Below are 19,669 nucleotides of genomic sequence, written 5' to 3'. Positions count from 1 at the left end.
TTTTTTATATTTCTTCATGTACATGCTTAAAACCAGAGGGAATTACCAATGACATCAAGAATGAAACCCATATCTTAATAATATCTAAACATTTAGCCAGTTTCTCAAGTAAATTAAGTAAAAAAAAAATTATCTTAATTAAAATTTGGCCAATTTTCCAAGCTTTAGAATCCAAAATGGACAAACATCATAGATGTATGTATAAATGTATGTATGTATGTATGTATGTATGTATGTATGTATGTATGTATGTATGTATGTATATATGTATGTATATATGTATGTATGTATGTATGTATGTATGTATGTATGTATGTATGCATGTATGTATGTATGTAAGTTCTAACCTAATCGTGGGTCATACTGTCTGAGCTGAACCTCCTCTACACAGTGTGCAGGAAACCAACCGGTTCGTCCTTTAACTGAGCCTTCCCAGAATCCTCCTTCTCCTATACTCAGCACTAGGAAAGAAATTGGTTCATCAAATATGGTGCTACCAGATTTATTAAGACAGCACTTAGATTTCAGAGAAAAAAGTCTTGTGTCCTATTAAACCCCTTAAAAGTCTACGAATTAAATACAAAAAAAAAAAAAAAGTCTATGAATTAATGATATTACAAAGGGCAAAAGTTGAGCAATGCGAGTCTGGGTGCTGAAAGTTTAAGGGGTTAAACAGTTAAAGTAAACAGCCTTTATAATCATTTTCATATGTCATATATATCTTTAAATCATTTCTTTACATATACCAGCTTAGAATGAAGTTAGGATCAGAGCGTAGCCATGTTTCTGTGTCTCCGCAGCAGAAAAGGTTCATTTGAAAAACCCAGCCGTAACTATTGAGCCGCTCTGTGAGTGCCATGCTTATATAAAGGTGTTGCTACACTACTAAATAACATTCTGCACTTTCATTATGCTTTCAATATATCAAATCACAGAATAATTCTAATCTTGTTTCAGCTGGTTTGGGATTTAAATGCAGTATATTTTATCATAACAGTGGCAACCTGCTTTGGAACACTGTACAGTATACAGGTACAGATGCCGCTAACATATTGTAAGACAGACTGACCTTTGACCCTTTCCCCGCGGTTGAGTGTGATCTCACCCTCACCCTGGGGAGTGTGTGAGCTGACAGCGATGAAGGTACGGCCAGGCACCGCGCTGTAGAGACGCCGCTTCGGCCCTCGTGATACAGCAGGGGGGCTGGGATCCCTTTGCACAGGACTGCCAGGGCTGCAACATAAACACACACACAGAGACACACACAAATACACACACATGTCGTGTCAGAACTGTAGCTTTGTCGATTGACTGAAATCATGAATGACGTTCATGCGGCAGATTTTAAAACAACTTTAACGACGAACATCCTTGAAAGAACCAAGGAAATGATGTGATGTGATGAAATCTGGCACAAATTCATTAACATTTCAACAATCACAGCAGAGTTTTTTTCATGCTGGTGTTGTTTGCACCTGTTTGACTGGGTTGTTAAATTTGTTGCCTGTGCAGTGAAATGCAGCTGAAATTAGAACAATAAAACGTCTGAATGCTTTGATTCGACGCTCTTTTCTGCTACACAGAGAAACGAATTGAACATGCGAACATGGCTGGTATCCTGAGCTCAGGATCGAACCAAGGAACGCTGCAGCAGCAGCGCCATCATCAGGCAGGAAAAGGGTTTAATTCAAACCTCAGTAACTCAAAAAAAAAAAAAAAAAAAGTGGCCTTTTAAAAAAAAATCATGTCCATTTAAATCTAATTTCTTACTGTCTGTGGTGGAAAGTTATTAAATAATTATAAAATTTCTGTTGGCCGAAAGTTTTGGAATAATTCTAACTGTCTGTTGGTGGAAAGTTCTCGAATAAAAAGGCTTTCTATAAGAATATCTAGGCTTTCAATAATAATAATAATACAAAATACTGTATTATTATAAATTATTTAATACATTTAAATATTGAGCCTAATATTTGAACAGTTGTGTAATCTGTACTGAAGTGGGGATTTTATTTCCAGATAAAGGGGCCAAACATTTAAAAACCCCTGAGGAAGAGTACCTGAGATGGCCACGGGTGTGTCTCCTGAGGCTGCGTGTGTGTCCCCCCTGTGGGCTGTGTGGGCTCGGTATGGTGTTATCAGGCTCCAGAGGGGGCAGGCTGTGCAGTGAAGGGGCTGGCGAGGGTGCGGGCAGACTCTCATCCAGTGCGTTATCGCTGGCCGAACGCATCAGGGAGCGGCGCGGTGACACACACACCCCACGGCGCCGAGACGAGTATGAAGGGCTCTCCCTGAAAGGCACTGCAACAGAGAGACAGTCTCACACACATACACACCATCGACTCACGGTCACGTACGCATACACAGAGTCGAGTGTCTGTGTATTCTCTGTCGGTTTCCGGCAGACATTTAGCTAGCGGAGATGGAAAACATGCAGGTAACACGCATTTACAACACGCTCTCACATACACACACTTACAAACATTCACACACGCACAACAACTATGAACAAAGTATGACATATCTGGGCATTATTCAACATGCCTTGACTGGTCCACAAGGCCACCCTTCAGTCACTGGAAGTATATTCTATTTATTTGAATATAAAAACATCTGAAAACTTTAAGAATGATGCCTTTTTTTTATAAGTAGTTGAGAGATTCTACAAAAGAATCACAAAATTTATGCAAAGGGATTGAACAGGTGTTACAGAAAAGAGTCATGGACAACCCAGAGATTGAGCAGAGGAATCTTCAGCATACAGAGAATACACAGAAAACACATATAATACATACACACAAACACACACAAACAAACACACAGACCATATAGAAATTACAAACAGATGACTCACAGGTTACATTAAGGTCACATGGAGGAGCAGTGAGAGTTACGATGAGAGCAAGCACAGATCTTAAGACGCCGTGTAATGATGGTATAATGTCTGATACATCGGTGAAGCAGAGATTAAACACACATTCGACTATTCTGTTCAATTTTCTATGGATAAACTACATTCAAGGCTAAATTATTAAGAGTCAACAAATCAGCGACTTTCAAAATGCAGCCCGTCAACAACAGAGACTCAACAACTGAAACGCAGAGTTTTCGTTCATGTTTAACTCTCAAATCGGATCGAACAGAAGACGCTGACTCGTTTTATATAACACCAGCTCTGTGTAGTGCCAGCTGTAATGCAAATCACAGATCTACATTAATGGGCTTTTTTTGTCTTATTTACTTTAAGAGAGAGACAATGTGGCTGGTGAGGAAACTGTTTACAGACTGTTTACAACTGCTATCATCAATAAGATAACAGGAAATAAAAGGTATTTTTGCATTATATTAATCTTTGTATAATATAAAATTTCTTGTATTATGTTTCTAAATTTCTTATCTTCTGTAAAGCTGCTTTAAGACAATGTCCATTTTTAAAAGCCCTATACAATACATTTTAAATGAATTGAATCATTAATTTATATGTAACTATAAACGGATAAAAAGTATAATGTGTCATTGTTTAATAACTGAACAACGTTGTAATTTTTGGCAAATTGCTCTGGTATAAAATAAAAATAAAATGTTTCAGGACATGCTGTTGTTGGAAATAATGTGAAAGCTGTCATGTGATCTGGGAAGCAGAACAAGGTACTGAACCTGAACCTGACCCTGAGACCTGTAGGAGGTGGTGAGAGTTCATTTGCACTGGAAATGTGAATGTGAATGTGAGCGAAACTTGTACTCTGGTCTGCACTATTCAAGAGGTAAAGTAACCTGCGTGCGTATTTTGACTTTAAGCGAAAAGCTGCAGGGAAACACGCAATGGATTTGGACCAAAGCAACAAGTGTCTGGTGTGAAAACCACCTTAAAAACAGTAAAGTGTGTAAAAATGCTTTTGCACCACACAGATTACACCTAAAGATTAAACCCAAAATGTTAATCATTCATCTTCAGTGATCATTATATTCTGGTCAGGGATCACCATAGGGGGTCCGTCTGTCCATAGATCACTGAGACACTCTTCTCACACACACACACACACACACACACACACACACACACACCTAGGAGCATATTAGACACCATTTTGCTTCTAGTAAGTTTTTTGGTGGTGAGAAGGAACCAAAGAGCTCAAAGGAACCAAACAGTAAACGAGTGAAAACAGGGACCCTGGAGTTGCATTGAGAGCTGGACCACAGGCATCTAATACTGTACTTACTATAAGCAAATTAAATACTATCTTTTATTCTTTAAATGGAGCAACTTAATTACAGGAAAATGTTTTAGCTGGAAATTTGTGCTGGATGAAAAGCGAAAAAAATGAAATACTGTCAATTTTAGAATGGAACCAATCCAGTGGCTAAAGTGGCACCTTCTTATTATAAATACAGCACATGAATAGTTGTGGAAACTGGAAGAAGGAGAAAGTAAGATACTGGGTACTGGGTAAGATAGTAAATACCACACAGGGGCTCAAACAGCGATCTGATCACATGTATGAAACAGTGATCTTGCATTAACAAACTGCATTACTGAAATAAAAGGTTTTGATTGCCTTTTATTTTTTATATCTGTGCAGTCAAGCCAACAAGAATAGGAACCAGATTTTACACATCATGCTACAAGAGCTCATAGTGAGGTCAAGAGGGTCAAAGTATGTCTTACCTACGTCTGAGGTTTTATGGATCTTAATGATCTCAGCCAGGTCAAAGTTCCCTGCGATGATGGCCACCTACAGGTGTGTTCAAGATTTAAACCTTTTTATTATTGTAATCATAAAGCATCATGAAATTGTCTGAACTTATTTTGTGATTCAAGCAAAAACATAAGGACCAAAAGTCTAAATTGCAAATTCGAGGCCGACTACCTGGAATGCTGTCTGGTTGTTGTAGTTCTTGATGTCTTTATTTGCTCCGCGAAATAGCAACACTCGGGCACATCCGTCCTGTACAGACGGGAAATGTGTGGGACAGGATAGAGGTGAAGGATGGCAGTGTGGAGAGAAGGGAGAAAGGAGAGGGTAGACTGGTGTAGGATCAGAGGATAAAGGCATATACACAGCTTTAAAGCAGGGGTCTTTAACTTGGATTGATTGAGCAAAATTATTCTTTTTATAATTCTTTTATATTAAATCCCAGACGAGTTGTGTTAAACAGTTTTTACATACAACAGCATGAGACACAAGCTGACATCATTTATTGATTTATTTGGTTATAAGTGATTGAGCTTTACATTAAATTCCTTAAATCTACATGACTATGTAATTAATCAAGGTTGTAATAATTATACCGCTGTTGAATTTTTCAGTCTAATTAGCCAGAAGATGTTGACTCATTTGCTATAATGTTCTAATATGCTATTGTTTCTGTAGTAACAACTAACACAAGGATGTATAAATAAAATATATGAATGTCAGGCTGGGTTTTATACTTTTCACTAAATTTCACCCTTTAATAAATAATGAAAGATGTTAGAATTAGCAAACAAATAAAATTAAAAGGAATAATTAAAGTGCTGTTAATGGGAAATAATCAAATGTTTCAAATGACCACCAGGCCACATTGACACTATCGTTGTTAATTTTCCAAAATCCCTGCAGCCCACTTTGAGAACTTAGCATTAAAGAGGCGGTGTGTAATCTTATCTGCAAAGATGGTGGTCCTGAGTAAGTGAGTGAGTGAGTGAGTGAGTGAGTGAATGTGAGAGAGTGAGTGAGTGAATGTGACAGAGTGAGAGAGAATTGAGTGAGTGAGTAAGTGAGTGAGGGAGTGAGTGAGAGTACATGAGTGAGTGAGTAAGTGAGTGAGAGTGTAAGAGAGTGAGTGAGTGAGTGAGTGAGTGAATAAGAGAATGTGAGTGAGTGAGTGAATGTGAGAGAGTGAGAGAGCATGAGTAAGTGAGTGAGTGAATAAGAGAATGTGAGTGAGTGAGTGAGTGAATAAGAGAATGTGAGTGAGTGGGTGAGTGAGTGAGTGAATAAGAGAATGTGAGTGAGTGAGTGAGTGAGTGAGTGAGTAAGAGAATGTGAGTGAGTGAGTGAGTGAGTGAGTGAATAAGAGAATGTGAGTGAGTGAGTGAGTGAGTGAATAAGAGAATGTGAGTGAGTGAGTGAATAAGAGAATGTGAGTGAGTGAGTGAATAAGAGAATGTGAGTGAGTGAGTGAATAAGAGAATGTGAGTGAGTGAGTGAATAAGAGAATGTGAGTGAGTGAGTGAGTGAGTGAGTGAGTGAGTGAGACAGTAAGAGTGAATGAGAGTGTGTCAGTGAATGAGAGAGTGTGAGACTGTAAGTGAGTGAGTGAGAGTGAATGAGTGAGTATGTACCTGGTTGTAGAGAGCACACAGGTGCAGTGCTGTGTTTCCTGAGGCATTCTGTGCACTCATCTCAGCTCCATAGAACAACAGGTGCTCGAGGTGCTGCACATTTCCATGTCGACAAGCCTGTGGATTAACACCACCCCCGTACTTTAGTCCCCCAAGTGCTTCAGATATAGTGTCGAACATATAGATGTGTGTATATATATATATGTGTGTGTGTGTGTGTGTGTGTGTGTGTGTGTGTATGTGTTACCTGGTGGATCTCCTGCCAGCCATTCTCGTCACTGTAGCCGAGCTGAGCGTGATCATACAGCAGCAGTTCACAGCAGTATGGGTCACCCCCCACCATAGCACTGTGGTACAGAGGAGTGAGCCCACGGCTGTCTTTATAGTCCGGAGAGGCTCCTAGATCCAACAGCGTCTACATAGTATGAGAAAGAAAAAGATTTTTTTTTTAAAAAGGAAAACAAAGAGCTCTGTTTTCATTGAGACACAAGTGTAGATTAGCGCTATAACACCTGTGTATGGGGTAATTTTGGTTGGGCGTAATTTTTTTTACCCAATTTTCCTGCCGATGAATGAGTCTGTACTGATGTGGGTGGAGAAACACAACAGGAGATGAATAAACACACAAAAGCACAAAAAAGTCTTTTGTTGCTCTATCAGCCACCAGATGGATATTACTACCGCTAAAATATTGACATGAAATCTTTACATATGTCATTATGAATCTACGCTCAGTTCTTAAACAGAAAGAGAGGAGTTGATCTGATTAGATCTCACACCACCAAGCCTATTACTAGTATATTGTTACTAATATAAAGACACTTCAATGTGGAAGAAGTACTTAGACATTATACAGTGTCTATACTGTTTATCCTACACATTGTCACAGCGAGCCTGGAGTCTATCCCAGGGGACTCAGGGCACAATGTGGAGGACACCATGTACAGGATGCCAATCCATCACAGGGCACTATCACAACCACACTCACACAACACACATGTCTTTGGACTGAGGGAGGAAACCAGAGAACCCAGAGGAAACCTGCTCACACAGGGTAGAAACAAGAAATCAAGCCCCAAACCCTGGTGGTGCAGGACACACATGCTAACCACTTAGCATATATCGAACTATACACATTTAAATAAAGTTAAAACTGGAAGGATTCATCCAGCAATGTACAATAAAGTTTTTTTAAAAATTGCTAATTTGCTTGTTATTAACTGGGGGATGTGGGAGCTTAGTGGTTAAGGTGTTGGACTACCAATAGGAAGGTTGTGAGCTTGAGCCCCAGGTCCACCATGTTGCCACCACTGGGCCCCTGAGAAAGGCCTCCAACCTCCAATTTCTCAGCTGTATAAAGATAAATATGTAATTCTGGATAACCATGTCTGCCAAATGCCGTAAATATAAATAGAAAAAGAACTATTTTTAATGGAAATGAAGTTAGTCATGTTTTATGTGAATCCTAACTGTTATTACATATCTATAACTTATATTTGCTGGTCATATGCAACACTAACCTTATATAGTTTGCTTAAATTTGATTTGTTTTTAAGACAACTTATGCTAGCTACTGGAATCAGTGCTAGTCTAAAAAAGGTATTAGCAAAGAAAGTTAAATACAGCCAGTTAATGTTAGCAAGTTAGATAAAATTACCCAGAAGGTTTGAATTTTTTTTTTTTTCTTTTTGGAAGCAAAAGGAAACAAATCATTTTATATGAGACTTTGCATATTTCATCATACTGAAATATTTTATTGAGGTAGAGCCAGGAGCATTTCTCCTCAAATTCAAACTGCAGTCTGGTGGCTGCTACACACACACACACACACACACACACACACACACACACAGATAGTGATAGAGCTAGTTCCATTGTGTAGCGTACTAAATTGGCAGGATTCTAACTGATGAGATCATTTAAACTAGCTGTGTAGGTTGCATGAGAAAAGAAGAGATTTGTAGCAGGTACTTTGTAAGTGTAGCGACAAAAAATCTATAATTTTTAAATGAAAAGATAAATATACAAATATCTAATTACACCAAAATAATACTTAAATAAAGTAATGAAGTACATTTTCTCCAGTATTTTCCACCCCAGGCTCTGAAGCTCACCAAAAAACGTATATTGTAGCAGTTTTCTGCCCTGTATTTCGTTGCCATTATAACAACGACGATTACGGGGGTTTTACTTCAGCTACATGTAGCTAAATGCCACTTTGTTACTCTCACACGAATTCACCAAATCTCTGCAGACTCAAATCTTTAAGCTCTTTTAGCGATCGAATAAACCCATCTTTTGTGGAAATATTCCCAGTAAAATTCTACTCCACATGGTTCTATTCCTCATGTTTATAAGACATCTGGCTTGAAAGATTTCTGTAAAACACAGTAGAAAGATAACAGTATATCCCCACAGATGGTGCTTGCTGAGGATGGGTTTGGACTGTGTGTAGTGTGTGTAGCGTGTGTATGAGACTCACAGTTAGAGCTATGTGGTTGTGCGTCTGCACGGCCTTGTGAAGTGCGGTGATGCCGTCTCTGGTTCTGAAGTCTAGGTGAGCTCCTCCACTCCTCAGAACTTTAATCAGCTCAGCGCTCGATTCCAACTGTGCTGCCAGGGTAAGGGGCGACTCTGCAACACACACGCACACACACACACACACACACAAACAAATGGTTACAACCATTTTGTTGATCTTAGAAATGTTTGCAAATTGTCTCAAGGGTTCTTCTTTCTCTTAAGAATTCTTACATAGGCAAAAAAAAATCTTGGGTTCTAATATAAAAATGATTCACAGTTTTTGTTTTAATTAAAAAGAAATCTTGTTTGTTGTTGTCTAGGTCTACTCAGATCCTTTTAAGCACTCAATTTGAGAAACAGCTTTGGATTTGCAAAGATTTGAACAGGGTTTTTGGGTGGTTAGTGTGTGTGTGTATATATACAGTATATATATATATATATATATATATATGTTGCTGTTGCAGTTGGATTCTACATAGAGCTCTCAGTGACAGCCAAAGAACCATCTTTATTAGCTTAAATAGAATAGAAATGTTTTTATATGCTTCCCAGTTCTAGATTAAAAAAGATAATTATTAAAAATGAAATGCCTACTGTTGGTCTCTACATAAAACTTTTTTATAGTTTTAAACCCTTTTTACCAGTACAATAGTGTTTCATCCTGCCGCCAGAATGGAAATCGACTTATTGGACATTTTATAGTCAGTATAAACAACTGAATGATTTCACAAGTCTGATCTACAATGAATCAGGGCTCTGTTGGCTTTCAGTGTAAGACGTGTGTTTTTCCATCTGTTGATAACCTTACACAAGTTTTTATTGATTGATTTAGTGATTTAGTGATTTAGTGATTTGATCAAAATCAAATTTCAGATTTTCAGATTTCTATGAATATATTGCCCCTAGAGAGCTTAAAGAAAAAAACAGAAATACTTATGAAATACAAATTCCATTATAACTATTTCCATATGGCTAAACATAACAAAAATGTCCTCCTCACCTCCAGTGTCTACATCATGGAAGTTGGGATCTAGCCCTTTCTCCAGGAACCTACAGACTTTCTCCACACCCCTCTGTTGAACATACTCCATAAACTTCTTCAGATTGGCCTAAAAGGGAAACACAATATGATAATTAGCACAATGACCATAACAAAACTGAATTATACTGTATTTTTAAAAAATAACAATGTTTGCCTTTTACATTAGCATGTTTCCATCATTTCCAGGAAGTTTTTGAAGTTGAATATTTGAACAAGGAAGTGAATATAAAGTACTGCATCTGTGAAGGAAAGCTGTGTTTATATTGTACATAATCTATCTTTAGTCACACTAGTGGCACTAAAATTAATATTCATCTGTTGTGTTTGATCTTTAATTACAAATGATATAAAAGTAAAATAAATATACTTAATAAATATACTAAATGTAGTATAACTACAGTAAACTTTAATAGTTTTGTCTCTTCAAGACATCTGTTGTCAGAATCCCTCTTCTTTCCAAACAGTTATTATATATTTTCTACATACATAATAAACACATTTAAATATAAGTCTAATATAAATCATGTCCTGTAAAGCTGCTTTGAGACAATGTCCATTGTTAACCCTTCTGCAGACCTCGAGTCAATCTGACCCGGCTGGAAATTTTAATGTGTCATAACTTGGGTTTCCTTCCACATATTTGCCTGAAATTTTTCAGGATTGTTCCAAATTATGAACTTTGCTAGTAAAATTAATTTTGTCTATTTTTGTTGAACTATGTGTTCGTAAAATCAATACATTCCTCCTCAAGTCCTCCAGGGCCAACTTGACCTGGCCACATTTAATGAGGCAATAGGTCACACTTTTGCCCTTTTCAGCGCAATGAACATACATACAGACACAAAAATGCACACATAAAATGTCCACTAACACACGCACCCAAAACACACACTCACACACCACACACACACACACAAAAAAAAAAAAAGAAAGAAAAAAAAGCTACATATTTGTAAATATTTCACATTTTTGATATGCCTTTGCCTAGCAGAGGGCAAAATATGATCTACCAAAATGAAGCTACACACACACGCACACACACACACACACAAACAAGCATTGGGCATTGCATTTTGATTTATAAGCATTCAAGTCAATTTGGCCTTGAAAAAACAGGTTTTATTATTTGCTGACATTAAAAATGGTCAAAATGGTTTCAAAACAATCCCCTGGTTTTGAAATATACCAGCCTGTAATTGTGCATCAACTTTTGTGCCTCTATAGTGAAAATAATTCACAATTTCTGTTTTTTTTTACTAGAAAATGAGGCATTTTTGCAAATTAATGAGGTTTATTATGCCAAATATTGCAAAAGAATTTGCAAAATATATGTTAATATGTTGGAAACAAGTTAGACTAAAAAGGTGAAAATAAAGGCTATCATATATACTTCATTTTTTATAAGCAGTCAAAACAGACAAGGTCAACTTGACTCTGCGCTCCTAATTTGCATAGGAATGCAGACGAGGTCTGCAGAAGGGTTAAATATAATATATACAAATAAAATTTAATTGAATTGAACTGAATATTTTCAGTTATTAGAAACTAATTTTCAGGACTTAAGAAGAAAAAGTGTGTCTTCGAACATGTCCATATGAAAGTGAAAGTCTTTTTTAGAAATAAAATTCAATTTTCAATTCAATTTTTTTTTGTATAGCGCTTTTAACATAGTCTCAAACAGCTTTACAGAACATAATTAATATAGTACAAAACGTTTATTATAGAAATATTAAGATTTATATGAGACATTTAAATGTGTTTGTATTTATCTCCAATTAAAATTCTAATAAGCAAACAAAAAAAAGATTAAAAAGATTACTATAGCATTGGACTTCTAGCCCCTGTACAAAATCTGTCAAGTGTGTTACCTTAGTGTGAAGTTTGGCTAGTTGCTTGTCATCCACATGGCTCTGAGTGTAAACACGTCTCTTGTAGCGAAACTGCGTGCACAATACACATACAGAGAGGTTTTTAACTTTATCTTCATTTCCAGCATTAGATTTAGCATTAGGTGTATACTAGCCTCAAAGCATTAAAGTCAAAGTAAAACAAATGTGTGTGTGTGTGTGTGTGTGTGTGTGTGTGTGTGTTTGTGTGTGAGAGAGAGAGAGAGAGAGAGAGAGAGTGTGTGTGTACCTCTAGGTAAGGTACAGGTGTGACAGTAGGGAGAGGATACTCCCTGAGCAGTCTTTCTTCATCCAGGAACTTGCCGGCTCGGCCGTTGAAAGCCGGGAGGTAGAGGCCATAGTTCAGCACGTCTGTCAGGCTCTGGGTCAGAGTAACCAAAACCCGCTGCTTACACACCCACACCGGAGCCTCCAAGTCCAAGCGCAGACACTTCTATACACACAAACACCATAAACACACAAACATGTATGCTAGGAAGTGTGGGAAACAGGGGAAGTGGTAGCTCAGTGTTTAAGGTGTCAGACTACTGCTTGGAAGGTTGTGAGTTTAAACCCTGCCCGTCTTCAATTGCTCAGCTGTATAAATGAGATAAATGTAAGACATTCTAGATAAGGGCATCTGCCAAATGCTGTAAACACAAATGCTTTAGAAGAATTCAAAAACGTGTGTGCCAGTGTTTGATGGATAATTCAGATTTAGAAATGTATCTTAACAAGAAATCTGTCCAAACTTATTACATTTCATTAGTTCTGTTAATGAACCAAACTAATTATATTCATATACAGGAAGTAGATGTCATTCTAAGGCATTTGGGTTAGGATAATTTTTTTATGTAGTTAGAGAGCTAACAAAAATAGACCTAAACATGATCGTAAAACAAAGCGAAAGCTTCATTTAGTTCATTTTACTGTTAATACAGTAGGCAAATATTTTAAAAATCCTTTACTTGGTTAATACACAATCCTTTTACTTGGTCAAACTCACTGTTTCTTTCTGTAGTCTAAATGGCAGTTATTTATATCTCCGTACACTGAGAAAGTTGGGATAGCTTTAAAAGGTAAAGTAACATCAATACTAAGAATTACTGCTGTGTTCTTTGAGATAATAGTTCGTATGATTCATACAGGGTCAGTTTTTGGGTCAAAATGACTGCAGTATTAACTCCAGCTCTCTGTTATTCCTATTTCTGTGTTTAATCATTACTCTCCTGCTCATTTTGTGACTGACGATGGACTGAAAGCCTGAGAAAATGTAGCTAGCAAGTTATGAATATGATCCATCACTAACACACCTGAGGTAATCTGTGGCTAGCTTTGAGCTTTGAGTGATTCCTCATGTTTGAAGTGCTTGAATGGAATAAGGTTTTAGTATGTACATATTTAGTATGTACATCATTAATTAGACTGATTTCTCAAAATATCCCTCCGAAATCCCGATCAGCTTCATCGACCTAGCGCTTTTTAGCATTGTCTCCCACAAAAGTCTCTTAGCCTCTAAAGTATTTCTTCCTCTTCCACAGACCAGCTTTTACTTTACACAAGTGGGTCTTATTGATAGATTCACATCCCAACATTTATTATTAAATGTTTATTATTATTATTATTATTATTATTATTATTATTATTATTACATTTTTATTAAAGGGTTTATAAAAGCAAAATCATAGTCTTAGAACTGCTGTTTTTGGAGCTGATTTTTTTTCTCTCCAAATGCGAGAGACTGTATGAGACTGTAGTAAAGTAAAAATGATAGGATGTGCGACCATGAATTGTGGTTGACCTCTTCCTGAATTTCACACCACAGCTCTGTTGAATCGCCAATCTGAGGGTGTTCATTATTATTATTCTTCACCAGCAGCCCTGACAGTGGTTCTGAATACGTTTATAGTACGCTATAGTTTCTATAAGAATAGCTAATACACAGGAATGTGTATTAGTGGATAATACATGGATGAAATTGTATTTTTGGTCTTTTATCCAACAGGAAAAAAAACTGTGTGAAGCTTCTATGACATAACTGATAATAGGAATTAACTTGTTTTATGGACTTTCCACAATGCAACTTTAAATGTTAAAAAAATGTGTAATTTGTCAACATTTGCAATCGCATCCTTACATATAAGAGAAAAAAACATTTTGGGACTTTAGGCTTGTAACAGTAACTCATTATGGGATCTTTTCCTATAACAATGTATTATTCCTCATTTTCTGACATGAGTAATCCAAATAAGAGACCTGAAAAGCACAAAAAGGCAATGACATGCATAATGAGTACACGGACATGACAGGGAGTTTTGGAAAAGGTTGCTTAAGTGTGCATGAGAGAGAGAAACAGGCCGCGTCTACTGTAGCTCCTAATCTCTCAGAACTTTGACCAGAGAGGAAGAAGAAGCGCTGCACAGACTCACTGTTTGCTGAAGGTCAGGGATTCCGATGCGGATAATGACGGCGTTTCCGTGGAGATCTTCCATGGAATCGTTGGAGCCACCCATAGACCCCGGAGAGCCACGAATGCTGTCATCACCGTGGTTTCCGTTGGTAGGGGCGTGCTGTTGCCGCGGCCTGTCGGGAGCCTCATGTTTGCCGTCGGCAGGTGGACTCATAGGCATGCTCTGGGAATGTGTGTGAGGGTGTGGGGGGTGGGTGGGTGTGCGCTGCTCAATACGCTGGCCTCACAACCCTACCAACACAACGTACATGCACGCACACACACACGGTTTCATAATCAGCTTAAAGACATGTCTCTACACTGCAGTATGTGCTCACGGTGTAAGCATATTATTTTAATCTATGTGTGTGTGTGTGTGTCTGTGTGAAGGGGAGAGAGTGAGAAACAGAGAGAGAGAGAGGAAGAGAGAGAGAGAGAGAGAGAGAGAGAGAGAGAGAGAGAGACAGGTATAAAAAAAGGCCTGCTGGTTGTGAGTGGTTGCCATGGACACTGTGAAACAGATCCATTTGGGGGAAAAAATGGAATTTCAGGGAACCCTGTATTACATGTCACCATGGCAACGCTGCACTCTGCTTGTTCTGCTGAGCTACGGCACCTCCACTTCCTTTTTCAAGAGGACGCACACAACGCACTACACTACATTTCGCTACACTACATGCGGCAAGCGCTTCCATCATGTACCACTCAAGCCATTAACATCCACACAAAACTTCAATTTGTCCACACACACACACACACACACACACACACACCTGTTCTGCCACTAGTAACTCATGCAGGCACGTCTCCCACCTCCCACACACACTCACATGTGCAATCACACACCCAGTGGCAGCGTATAAGAAAGTCCCTTGCTATTGTCCTGGAAGGCAGAGCGGAAGCCCTCACTTATATAACAGAGCGACGGGAGAACACAGGAGATGGAAAAAAAACAAAAGGCCAAGAGATTAAGAGGTATTAATCATAAACAGCCATCATCACAACTGTTTCTCATAACTGATTACTGCTTTCACCATAAAATACATCTGACTGCTTGCAAATACTTCAAATATGAACCCCTATACACTGTGTAACGTTCATACTGTCTATGCGTACACCTCTATACAGTCCTCTGTTCTCTGCAAAGGTCTTTTTCTGTAAAGTGAAGACGTTTTTAAAATAATGAAATGAAATGAAAGGAAAATCTCTGATTGAAAAGAAGAAAAAAAACAACACATCACTATAGAGAGCAGTGTGCAGAGTAAAGAACTGCATTAAATCAATATTTGGTGTGACAACCCAGTCTTCGCATTTTAAATCGAATCAGTTTTCTCAGAAACATCGTCTTACAGTTTAATAAGAAAATCGGCCAGTAACAGCTTTTCTCTACGCCTTGGCTGAAAAGCGCTCTATTACTTCATGTCACATTCTTTAACAAAATACAGCATTTTTTTTTTTACTTAAAATTGTAAACCTAAAGCATGCAACATGCAGATATGCTTTTGTGTCAATATACTAACACAGACAGAAATTGTAGGCTGTTTAAGACACTTACACGATGCTGCATGGATATACAGTACAGTACACTCACGCAAACTACAGGCCACTTTAATAGGAACGCCTGCACCCCCTCATTCGTACAGTTATCTAAGCAGCCAATCATGTGGCAGCAGTACAGTGCATACAATCATGCAGAAACTAGTCACGAGCTTCAATTAATGCTCACATCAAACATCTGTCAAACTATGATAATAGCAGGGCTGATGATGCCTGATGGGATGGCTAACAATCTCTAGAGATTACACAGAATCAGTAGTGAGTATGTGTGCAGGCAGAAACTCATTGTTTATGAGAGAGTTGAGAACAAAATAGCGAGGCTGACAGGATGGCTACGGTAATTCAAATAATTACTCTTTACAACCATGTCAAGCAGAAATGCATCCCAGATTGCACAACACACTGAACCTGGAGGTGGATGGGCTACAACTGCAGTAAATCACATCAGGTTCCTCTTCGGACAAGCAAAGAACAGAAATATGAGGCTACAGTGGATACAGGATCACTGAAACTGGACAGATGAATTTGGGAAAAAAGACAAGGTGATGTTTTTCCTTGAAATATCCATTTTCTGCATATTTTATAATGCTACACAATTGGCTAATTGGACAGGGTGCAGGTAATTACAGTATATAAAATGAATGGATTTTTAAAATAAAAAAAAGAAAATAACCTGGTTGCAAAAGTGTGCAAACCGTTTTATAACTGGGGATGTGGCTGTGTTCAGAACGAACCAATCACATTCAATCTCATGTTCAAAAGAGCACAAATAAACTCAAATAAAGATCAGCTGTAGGTTTCTGTAGGTTTTCTTCACATCTTCTTGGTTTCATGTGACTAGTAAAGCCATGGTCCACAAAACCATTTCTTTCAAAGCATGCATTGTATCTTACTTGTTGAAAGATTATGATCAGGAGATTGGTATAAAAAAAATTTCCAAAACATTACATGTACAATAAAAACACTATATAGGCCATCATCACCAAACCACAGTGACATCACCAAGAACAGGATGTCTCTCGATATCTATAAAGACAAAAACTAGATTGTCGCAAAAAAAAAGAAAGCACGAACACCATGCCCACAAAGAAGCATGGTGTTGGTAGCAACATGCTTTAATACAGCCAGATCTGAGGCAGAACATTGAGGGGATCAGGAATAGTTAGAAACACCAGTTAATTTTTATACAAGAACTTTGGGTGTCTGCTAGTGAGCTGTAGCTAAAATAAAATGTTTCACCTTTCAGCACAATAATGACCCAAAGCATACACCCAAAATAATAAAGGAAAAGCTTAATCACAAGAAGAACAATGTTTGTGAATGACTAATCCAGAGTCTAGACATGAATCCAACTAATAAGCTGTGGAGTGACCTGAAGCAAGCTTCTCTTGCTCTTACATTTTGATGGATCTATAATGTTTTAGCAAGAAAGAGTGAGGAAATATTGTCAAGTTAAGACATAGACTCTTACACTAAAACACTGAGAGGTGGAATACGATCAAATAGTGCATCAATAAATTATTAGTAAAGGGTGTACATACTTATACAACTAGGTTAGTATACGAACTTTCCTTTCATTTCATACTAAGGGGGAAAATTTGAGAGAGAGAGAGAGAGAGAGAGAGAGCGAGCGAGAGTGAGAGAGAGCGAGAGTGAGAGAGAGAGAGAATAGCCAGATATTTCTTGTATTCAGTTGCAGTATTAATTATAATATTGAGCTTCATTATGAGGGCAAAATGAGCTTCAAAGCTTAGTGACTTTTTGTAACTGAGAATTTAATTCTGGTCTCCTGATAGTTGTCAAATTGAATGAAGATCTAGAGCAAAATGTTTCTAGATCTTATATTACTTAGATTCAATCGCAAAATTGAGTAGACATTGTTTCAAGGTTTAAAAACGTGAAAATGTATCTCGATATTTCATCAACCTAATAATGATATTATATAATAATATATATTATAAATCTAACCAAATGAAACATATTCACATACTGATATATATATATATATATATATATATATATATATATATATATATATATATATATATATATATATATATATATATATAACTTAAAAAATATTATTCACCTTTGGCCTGGATTTCCCATCTGAAGTTCAAGGTAGGCAGTGTAAAACCTGAGGGTACCTCAATTTCCCTGGAATCTTTACAGCGTGAAAATTTCCCTCCTTATATGTGTCTTTTAAATAGTATTCCAGCTAGGTTTTACAAGGGACAGGGCAGAATATTCTTAGTTGTCGCTGTGAGTTCAGAGATTTCAGGAAACATTAAGCCCAGCCCTAATGCTGAATGCTGGAGAGCAGGAAAGCAAGTAGGAAAAAGGAAACTCCAACAGGAAGGGTTCAGATCCCTGAGCTATGGATCTCAGCCAATCAGCAAGCACTTTCAAACATCTTGACCAATAAAATGAGTTGTTCTTAATATTTCCACTAAGACCCAATGTCTACTATTATCTCATCTATTTTTATCTTAATATGACTAGGACTCTGATTCATTTAGAAAAAAAATTACAACTGAAATCCTAAATGACAAAATGTGAAGGTGAATTCATTTTAAAGGATATTGAGTACCTATTGCACCTTTAAAGAAATGACTGAAATCCTAAATTAGTGATCTCTAGTGATTTCTTAGCTGCTTACCAGCTACAGGACGTAACTAAGAATGAATGCGATTTACGGGATGTATATATGTGTACATACTCTGGTTAGACTGTTAGATGGTCTAGCTATTACAGCAGTTCTGACTACAAGGCAAATCAGAGGTTTAATCTAATACTTTGAATCGAATCAAATCTAAACTTATCTAATCTAATTTCATGTCCATAGTTAAACAGGATCTTTTAGAGAAGGACAACTCCACATAAACATTTTTAAGCACTTTTCAGTATCGATACAGTTATGTTATCTATATGCACCGGTTTATTTAACTTTTTTTTGGAGTCTTCAGTGTCAGTATAAGCCAGATTTCTGTCATGGTCTTCAAAACAGACAGCTTCATGGTTTTTCATTAACCAGTCGCTTCGAGATTTTACATTTTTGTGATTGCAGAAATTAACAGAAAAACAAGCAAACTCTATAATACTACGTGAATACGTGAATTTTCAAAATTACAGCAGATTTTCTGTAGATTTGGGCCGAGACGTGTCACAAGACATAATCACAACATGCATTAAGCCAAACTCTCTGCAATTCATGTGGATCGAACATGTCATAGAAAGTAATTCACCTGGTTTTCCCACAAATGAAGCACCAAACACACCATAAGGTACATCACAAATTCAAATAAAGCATTTTTGGCTGCAACAATCACTACAACTAACAATACCCGGTGATATTGCCAATCTATTGAGGAACAGAAATAATGGATGAAAGGATGGATATACTGAGAAACAGATAGAGAGACAGCTCTAGAGTGGATGAGCTAAAGGGATGAATATACTTCTCAGCAATCCTCCATTTCCCATATACATCAAAAGCATCAAACGCACACCCACACATTCACACATGCTCTCTCACATGTACAGACACATGCACACACGCCACAGCTAATTGGAACATGGCCTGAACGCCCATAAAAGACAGACCTCAACCCGTACCTCTGCAGTGTCTAATCTAGAAACTTGCTTTTAAGCTCGGCCCTTCTAGCCATGCAAAGCCACTTCCTGTGATCTCAGCCTCACTTCCTGTGCCTCTTCCCGACTGGAACAAGCCAAGGCTCCTCGGGATGTTTTGTCAGGAAGTGAAGGAAAGCCTGTACACCACTGATAGCTTAGCCTTTTCCTCCAACAGCACAAACACACACACACACACACACACTGAAAGCAGGCCAGAAATAAAAGCGGCTGCCTCCCACCCACATACACCCCTGATC

The 19,669-nt window shown here is 37.7% G+C and overlaps 1 protein-coding gene across 11 annotated transcripts in view; it reads right to left on the bottom strand.

Annotated features, from left to right (window-relative positions):
* The window catches only part of shank3b (SH3 and multiple ankyrin repeat domains 3b), a 32,523-nt gene that overhangs the window by 9,450 nt on the left and 3,404 nt on the right, over positions 1-19,669 (bottom strand). For 5 of the 11 annotated variants that reach the window (XM_060889089.1, XM_060889094.1, XM_060889096.1 and 2 more), the window contains exons 1-13: positions 17,869-18,125; positions 14,203-14,474; positions 12,024-12,227; positions 11,756-11,827; positions 9,846-9,954; positions 8,805-8,956; positions 6,570-6,737; positions 6,323-6,439; positions 4,866-4,943; positions 4,664-4,730; positions 2,058-2,316; positions 1,070-1,233; positions 348-461 (exon numbers count right to left, since the gene is read on the bottom strand). In XM_060889089.1, the coding sequence (XP_060745072.1) occupies positions 348-461; positions 1,070-1,233; positions 2,058-2,316; positions 4,664-4,730; positions 4,866-4,943; positions 6,323-6,439; positions 6,570-6,737; positions 8,805-8,956; positions 9,846-9,954; positions 11,756-11,827; positions 12,024-12,227; positions 14,203-14,403 (1,705 nt within the window). In that variant the 5' untranslated portion in view covers positions 14,404-14,474; positions 17,869-18,125. Of the gene's footprint in view, positions 1-347; positions 462-1,069; positions 1,234-2,057; positions 2,317-4,663; positions 4,731-4,865; positions 4,944-6,322; positions 6,440-6,569; positions 6,738-8,804; positions 8,957-9,845; positions 9,955-10,048; positions 10,131-11,755; positions 11,828-12,023; positions 12,228-14,202; positions 14,475-14,995; positions 15,131-17,868; positions 18,126-19,669 lie in introns of those variants that run through there. The other 6 variants (XM_060889091.1, XM_060889090.1, XM_060889092.1 and 3 more) reach the window with 5 other exon arrangements.

The sequence above is a fragment of the Tachysurus vachellii genome, chromosome 16, assembly GCF_030014155.1.
Source record: "Tachysurus vachellii isolate PV-2020 chromosome 16, HZAU_Pvac_v1, whole genome shotgun sequence".
Classification (NCBI taxonomy): Eukaryota; Metazoa; Chordata; class Actinopteri; order Siluriformes; family Bagridae; genus Tachysurus; species Tachysurus vachellii.
Note: the sequence above shows the minus strand (reverse complement) of the source record. Positions and strands in the feature narration are given on the sequence as shown.